This window comes from Juglans microcarpa x Juglans regia, unplaced genomic scaffold, assembly GCF_004785595.1.
Source record: "Juglans microcarpa x Juglans regia isolate MS1-56 unplaced genomic scaffold, Jm3101_v1.0 JmScfU0001, whole genome shotgun sequence".
NCBI lineage: Eukaryota > Viridiplantae > Streptophyta > Magnoliopsida > Fagales > Juglandaceae > Juglans > Juglans microcarpa x Juglans regia.
The window spans coordinates 514,126-522,164 of NW_024475745.1; the positions used below are offsets into that span (position 1 = coordinate 514,126).

The window sequence follows — 8,039 nt, forward strand, 5'->3', positions numbered from 1 at the left end:
ATTCTCTGTTTCCATTTCATACCCACACACACACACTCAAGCTCTCATGAACTCTCTGTATTTTTATTTTTACCCAATCACACACACATTTTAACCAAACACTCATTTTATTTTCATAGAGTAATTCTTTCCAATGAGCAGTGCCCCCTTGTGTTTGTCAGTTTTTGTCAAAGAGCCCAATGCCGGTAAGCCCACGTTACTCGCTTCTTCTCTTTTATTCACCGCTTAGTAAAAGAGGGATTTTATGTGATTTTAAGTTTAGTTATTTTAATTACTTATGTTAAAGTGTGGTGATTTGGTTTGATGTATGGCGAATGGAAGTGATTGATGGCTACAAGGGGTGGTTTATTGACTGTGTATGCAATGTGTGTTTGAGCTGGTTGTGTTGAGTGTGCTATGAGTATCGTGGATACCCAAGATTTGAAATGTTGGATGATTAAAAATACATGATGGTTGTGCTGAAGTCTTATATTGAAGGTTGGAGTTGACGTGGTTGTTTGTGTTATGTTTTAAACACAAGAGTAGTTGTTGTTGGTTTTGGAGATGTTTTTATTGTTGGTTTGGCATTGGTAAGAGGTAGCTGTATGGGTTGAGTTTGGCTGTTGGATGGAGATGTTGGTGGCTGTGTTGGCGTTTAAATGCTAATGGTTTGAGGAGGAGACTGTTCGGGTTTAATTTTATGATAGACTTTGAGTTAAAAAGGGGCTGTTTTGGATTGTTACTCAATAAATAGTAGCTTACTGGTTTGACTTATTAAATGTTGGGTATATGTTTTGTTTAGGTGGTATTACTGTTAGAGTTCCGACCCAAGGCGGAGATACTACACGGAAGTCAGGTAAGATGGGTTCCTATAATAGCTTTGCACAAAAGAAATGAAATGAGATTGACTTTGAAAATTATGCATGTTTATCTTTGAAAAGAAATCTAAAAAATGACATCAGATATTTGTTCTGCATATGCATAAATCCTATATAAGCGAAAGTATCTTTGTCATAACTGGTGTAGACATGAACTGATTTTAACATTCTATTTCTGAAGAATGAAAAAGAGTGAATATGAGATCCCAAAAGTTTTGCTTTGATTAAATGAAAAGGTTTTGTGCCTATTATGCTTGGATATGTGAAATATTCAAAAAGTGTTCAATATTCAGTTTTGATATGATGTGTCATATGAAAATCTTGGTATGAACTTCTGATTTTGTATCTGAATATGATCTGGTTCTGATGATGCTTTGTTTTGTTTTTGTTAAGGCTCAATCATGGGTATAATGGTAGTTTATAACCCTATCACGGGGTGAAACATGGTATACGGCCCAGTCACGGGTACAATGGTGGTTTATATCCCTACCCCTGATGTGATACTCTGATATGCTACGAAGATGAGATTTCAGTCTGTGATATGCCAAGGGATATTTTTGAAATAAGAAAGTTTTTTTTTTATTAAAGCTTCGCTCTGACTTTTTGATAATGTGTTTCAGTTTATGCATTTCTGAAAGTAAATATGTAGTTTTTGTTTTCTAAAAGTAAATGTTTTGTTATGCATACCGAATTTTATAATTGCTCATGTTTACATACTAGTATATGTTCTCTGCTTACTGAGTTGTTGATAACTCACCCCTTAATCTTCATAATATTTTTCAAATGATATTGATGGTTTAGCTGATGATCAATATTAGAGTTTGTGGACAAGATTAGCTGTGCATAGTTATTGGGTACCTAGTGGTACTAGTGCTGTTGGTGGATTTATTTATTTAGTAGGTTGATTTCAATATGTTTAGACGGTTTATGGAGATTTATGTCAATTCTATTTCTATTCTATTTTGTTAATTGAGACCTGAAGAGAAGTTGATATTTTATTTGGGTTGTCGTATTGAGGATCTGATATGTGAGTACGTGTGGTTTATTAATTTGAAATATTTACGTTTGATTTGGAGTTTTGAAAGTATATATTATTGGATTTGGAAATATATTAGTATTGTTGGAGTTGATTATCAGGTGTCATGAGTTAACTCCCTGGAGCTCCGAGGTCGGGGCGTTATAGTTGGTATCAGAGCTGGATTTGAGATGCTGCATACTATAAACATTTGACGTTTAGATGTCTGTGGGTTCATAGGAAGTAAAAATTTCAAATGGGAAGTGTAGGAACTTGAGGACTATAAGGATGATCATGTGGATTTTTAAGTTTGAACTTCTGTAAACATTATGGTTGATTTTGATGGGATTTGAGGTTTTATATTTGGCAGATGTTAGGAATTGAATTCATAACTTTGAGGTTTTAGATTCTAAAGATGTATGTGAATATTAAGCGATGTCAGGCTTAAATAGTTATCTGATATATATATATATATTTATATATATTTGTGTTTATATGTATATTTTATTTATTTTATTGATTTAACATTTTTGTCTTTATTTATTTTAGAACTTTTCACCAAGTTTAAGCTTTCAGGATGGCGTCTCGTCGTCGAGTTCGAAGCCTTGAAGATTTGAACGAAAATAACAATGATTGGGGTTGCACGTTTAAACAATTTAATCGAATGCATCCTCCTATCTTTGATGGAAGAGGTGATACAAACGTTGCGGAGGATTGGATTCAAGACATTGAAGAATTATTCAGTGTTTTGGAGTGTACCGAGTAGCAGAAAGTTCGGTTCGTAGCTTTTAAACTAACTGGAGAAGCGAAGAGATGTTGGAATTCTAAAAAAGTCATCAGGGAAGCTGAGGGGATTGGAGTGATTGTTTGGGCTCAATTCAAGCAGAATTTCTTTGACCCATTTTTCCCTAAAGCGGATAGGGAAGCTAGAGTTCGAGAGTTCACCTACTTAGTACAAGGGTCTATGACTGTGCGCCAGTATGCTGCAAGGTTTGAGGAATTATCACGCTTTGCCACATACCTGATTCCTAGTGAGGAGAAGAAGGCCAGGAATTTTGAGGAAGGTTTGAACTACAGGATTTATGAACGAGTGATGGTCCCACAGATACAGAATTTTTTAGAGTTAGTGCACAAGGCGATGCTAGTTGAGTAGAATCTCAAGAGAGGTGCTGAATTGCAAGAACAAAGGAAGAGAGCTACTTCACAAGGATTCTCTAGTATGGATCAAGGGCCATGGAAGAAGAGAAATGAGGGGAGCAGCTCAAGTCAGAGACAGATTCAGGGAAATCATACAACTAACCCCTGTAAGTTCTGTAACCGCATACACGTTGGGTTATGTTTCAAATGCAGTAAGGATGGGCATTTCATTAGAGAATGTCCATTGCTTGCAGAGAATAACAGAAGGCCCAACCCCCCTCAAAGCTTTAGGCCGAATAACCAGGGCAACAACCAGCGGAGGACTGTACTGGCACGGCTGTTTACTTTGACGCCAGGAGAAGCTGAGGACAAGAATGATGTAATCACAGGTATAATATTTCTGACTTTCCTATTTAGCTTTTTATGTTAAAAATTTAGGAGTACTTATCTTGTTATCTCTATGGATTATATGACGTAAACACAGGAATTATCCCTTGTTTCTCAATAAGGCTACTGCTTTATTTGACTTGGGGGCTACCCACTCTTTTATTTCAATGGATTATGTCAAGTTCTGCCCCTTTGAAGCTGAAAAGATGGATTACAATTTGAGGGTCTCAACCCTAGCAGGAGATATAATGACCTGCAACAAGATTTTGCTTAAGTGTCCAATAACTATTAGCGGGAGGGAAATGCCAGCTAACTTGATAGTCTTTCCCATAATTGGGTTTGATGTGATATTGGGAATGGATTGGTTAGCTTCTAGTTATGCCAGTATTGATTGTTTTAAAGAAAAGGTGGTGTTTAAATTTCGGAAGGGAGAGGAACGTCAGTTTATGGGTTCCAGAGTGCGTACCCTTCCATTAGTTATTTCTGCTTTTCAGGTTGGCAAGTTAATACGTGATGGGTGTCAGGGGTACTTGGCTTTCGTGGTGGATGAACCAAAGCAAGAATTGGAGTTAGAAGAGATTCCTATTGTGAGAGAATATCCGGAGGTTTTTCCTGAAGATTTGTCTAGATTGCCACCCGAGTAGGAAGTAGAGTGCCTTTGAACTAGCCACAGGCACGACACCTCTTTCCAAAGCCCCTTATCGAATGGCACCATCAGAGTTAGCAGAACTCAAAAAACAGTTGCAAGATTTATCAGACAAAGGTTTCATCAGGCCCAGTGTGTCACCTTGGGGAGCTCCAGTTCTATTTGTGAAAAAGAAGGATGAGACAATGAGAATGTATATAGACTACAGAGAACTGAACCGAGTGACCATAAAGAATAAACATTTGTTGCCCAACATAGAAGATTTATTTGATTAGTTGCAAGGTGCTCAAGTATTCTCCAAAATTGATCTCAGATCAGGGTATCTTCAATTGAAGATCAAGGTAGAGGACGTGCCTAAGATAGCTTTCAGGACCAGGTACGGTCATTATGAATTCTTGGTCATGCCTTTTGGCCTAACCAACATCCCAACGGTATTTATGGATTTGATGAATTGGGCATTTCATGAATTCTTGGATAAATTTGTAGTGGTGTTTATTGATGACATATTAATCTACTCCAAGAACAAAGCTGAACATGAAGAGCATCTGAGACAAGTACTTGGGACACTCAGGGATAAGAGATTATTTGCTAAGTTAAAAAAGTGTGAGTTTTGGCTTAAGTCTATTTCATTTTTGGGACATGTAGTCTCAAAGGATGGTATCTTAGTAGACCCCGGGAAAGTTGAAGCAGTAGTTAACTGGACCCAACCAACCAATGTGCATGAAGTTAGGAGTTTCTTGGGTTTGGCTGGTTATTACCGTCGGTTTATAGACAATTTCTCAAAAATAGCAGTTCCCCTTGCCGCCCTTATCAGGAAGAAGAATAAGTATGAATGGACTGAAAAATGTGAGGAAAGCTTATAGGAATTGAAGAAGACATTGGTGACAACTCCAGTTCTTATAGTCCCTAGCAAAATAGGAAGATTTGTGGTTTACAGTGACGCTTCACGATTGGGTTTGGGGTGTGTATTGATGCAGCACGGGAAAGTAATAACATACACTTCTCAGCAATTGAAGACATATGAACAAAACTACCCCCACATGATTCAGAGTTAGCCGTTGTTGTCTTTGCACTTAAAATCTAGAGGCATTATTTATATGGTGAAAGGTGCGAAATCTACACGGATCACAAGAGTTTGAAGTACTTCTTCACTCAGAAGGAACTGAATATGAGGCAGAGGAGATGACTTGAACCAGTCAAGGATTACGATTGCAATAGTAACTACCATCCATGCAAAGCTAATGTTGTAGCTGATGCACTTAGCAGGAAGCTAATGGGACTAGCAGTTGCAACTCTTACCACTCATCCCCACTTAATAATGGACTTAGAAAGAGCTGCTATTGAGGTTGTGATATGAACCCGTAGGAAATAGAATCCATTGAACTCACAATAAATTTGAAAACTACCCAAGAAAGCTAAAATCAAGTCAATGAATGGAGAATCTAGACCCGATGAGAACTAGTTTCAAGAACCTAGATTATATTAAAATCTAGATTCATTGAAGAACCCGTCTCAAGAACCCAGATTACAAGGAGGAACCCCACAAAGGTTGTGATTTACCTTTGATAAGTTCAAGAGTTCAATCAAGAACAAGAGAAGTAAACTCAACTCATAAATAAAATTCAATATTGTCTAAGGCTTCAAATGAGGCTACAAAGAGTATTTAAACCAAACCAAATTAAAACCTTAGCCAAAATAAAGTCACTTTTACCCAAAATGCCCCTGGATGAACAGTGTCGCAGCTACAGTACGCGCGGCTATAGTAATGCTACAATAACCTCTTGAAACCCTAATTCCTAAAAAGTAACTTTCCAAATAAGCCCTTGGCCAAAATACAAGGCCTTTCTGAAAATCCTAGTTCATTAAAAATAAGATACGTGGGCCAAGCATCTTCAAGCCCACTTATTCTAAACTAATAAAATAAATCCTTTAACCAAATTGGATGCCTCCAATAACAATTGACCTTATCTCTAAGTCATGTCTTCCACAACTTGAATCAAGTGGATCAAAACTGGTTCTCCTTCTTTCAAGCCCATCTTGAGTGTTGAGCTCTTGCTAGCTTCATCCCAAGTGGATTGCACCAATCTGTGCATTGCTTCCTTGATCTTCTTGGCCCTTGATCTTGTAATTGGCTCATTTGGAACTTGCAAAGGATCTTTAGGAGTAGGCATACCTTAGTTCCCATCATTCCCCCTCTGCTCAAAAGGATTTGACCTTGAATCTTCACCTACATCAAAAAGAGAAAGATCAGAAATATTGAAAGTAGCAAAAACATTATACTCACCTGGAAGATCCACTTTATATGCATTGTCATTAATTTTCTCAAGAATTTGGAAAGGTTCATCTCCTCGAGGATGCAACTTAGTCCATCTTTGAGTTGGAAATCTTTCTTTGCGCATGTGTACCCAAACCCAATCTCCTGGTTCAAAGATGACACGCCTTCTCCCTTTATTGGCTTGGGAAGCAACCCTTTCATTCTTTTGGGTAATTTGAAGCCGTACCCTCTCATGAAGTGACTTCACTAACTCCACCTTCTTTTGTCCATCCAAGCTACTCCTGCCATCAACAGGTAAAGGCATCAAATCCAAATGAGTAAGTGGATTAAATCCATAAACAATTTCAAAATGAGAATATGAAGTAGTAGTATGCATGGTCCTATTATATGCAAACTCTATAAATGACAAACAATCCTCCCAAGTTTTTAAATTCTTATGAACAACAGTGCGTAAAAACTGAGTTAAAGTCCTATTAACTACTTCAGTCTGACCATCAATCTGTGGATTACAAGTAGTGGAAAATAAGAGCTTAGTACCCAATTTCCCCCACAACACCTTCTAAAAGTAGTTAAGGAATTTAATATCCCTATCATAAACAATACTCCTAGGTACACCATGGAGTCGCACTATCTCCCTAAAAAACAAGTCAGCTATGTTTGTGGCATCATTTGTTTTATGGCATTGAATGAAATGTGCCATCTTACTAAATCTATCCACAACCACAAAAATTCCTAGGCAGCCCCAAAACAAAGTCCATAGATATGTCTACCCATGGCTCACTAGGAACGGGTAAGAGTGTATACAACCCATGTGGCAAAACCTTAGATTTGGCATTTCTACATGTAATGCACCTTTCACAAATACGATTAACATCTCTCTTCATCTTAGGCCGAAAGAAATGTTCATGCAAAATGTCTAAAGTTTTCTTGACACCAAAGTGTCTCATTAATCCCCTACCATGTGTCTAACTCACCAATAACTCACGCATAGAACAACTTGGCACACAAATTTTATTTTTTTTAAACAAATAACCATCATGCTTGTAAAACTTACCAAATACCGCCTTATCATATGCCATATACACATTAGAAAAGTCAGCGTCATCGGCATACATTTCTTTCACATATTGAAATCCAAGCATTTTAGCACTCATAGAAGAAGGGAAGTACATACCTCTGGGATAGAGCATCAGCAACAATGTTCTCCTTACCTTGCTTGTAACGGATGACATAGGGAAATGTCTCAATGTATTCCATCCATCTAGTATGCCTTTTATTCAACTTACCTTGACCCTTGAGATGCTTCAATGATTCATGATCAGCATGGATCACAAATTCCCTTGGCCATAGGTAGTGCTGTCAAGTCTCTAATGCACGAACAAGAGCTTAAAGCTCTTTGTCATAAGTAGGGTACTTCAGGGATGCCCCACTTAGCTTTTCACTGAAGAAGGTTATGGGCCTCCTATCTTGCATCAAAACGGCTCCAATCCTTATTCCTGAGGCATCACATTCAATCTCAAACGCTTTGTTAAAATCAAGTAATGCTAACACAGGTGCAGAGCATAACCTTTCTTTAATAATGGCAAAAGCATTCTCTTGATTAGCCCCCAAATGAAACCCAACATTCTTTTTAATTACCTCAGTGAGTGGTGCAGTAATAGTGCTAAAGTCTTTAACAAAACGCCGATTAAAGCTAGCTAAGCCATGAAAGCTTCTTACCTC

At 37.7% G+C, this 8,039-nt stretch overlaps 1 protein-coding gene across 1 annotated transcript; it reads left to right on the plus strand.

The window, feature by feature from the left end:
* The first annotated feature begins 4,101 nt into the window (after positions 1 to 4,101).
* Positions 4,102 to 4,905, plus strand: LOC121245215 (uncharacterized mitochondrial protein AtMg00860-like). Its single transcript, XM_041143489.1, has 3 exons — positions 4,102 to 4,235; positions 4,356 to 4,473; positions 4,564 to 4,905. Exons 1-3 carry the CDS (start codon positions 4,102 to 4,104, stop codon positions 4,903 to 4,905), a joined length of 594 nt encoding a protein of 197 aa, XP_040999423.1.
* The last annotated feature ends 3,134 nt before the right edge of the window (positions 4,906 to 8,039 follow it).

Bases quoted from the DNA above. Each gene is read 5' to 3' on its own strand.
- LOC121245215 (XM_041143489.1), top strand. From the start codon at position 4,102: ATGGCACCATCAGAGTTAGCAGAACTCAAAAAACAGTTGCAAGATTTA. The intron at 4,236-4,355 runs GTATATAGACTA...AATTGATCTCAG, and splicing joins AAGGATGAGACAATGAGAAT to ATCAGGGTATCTTCAATTGA. The intron at 4,474-4,563 runs GTATTTATGGAT...ATCTACTCCAAG, and splicing joins GCCTAACCAACATCCCAACG to AACAAAGCTGAACATGAAGA.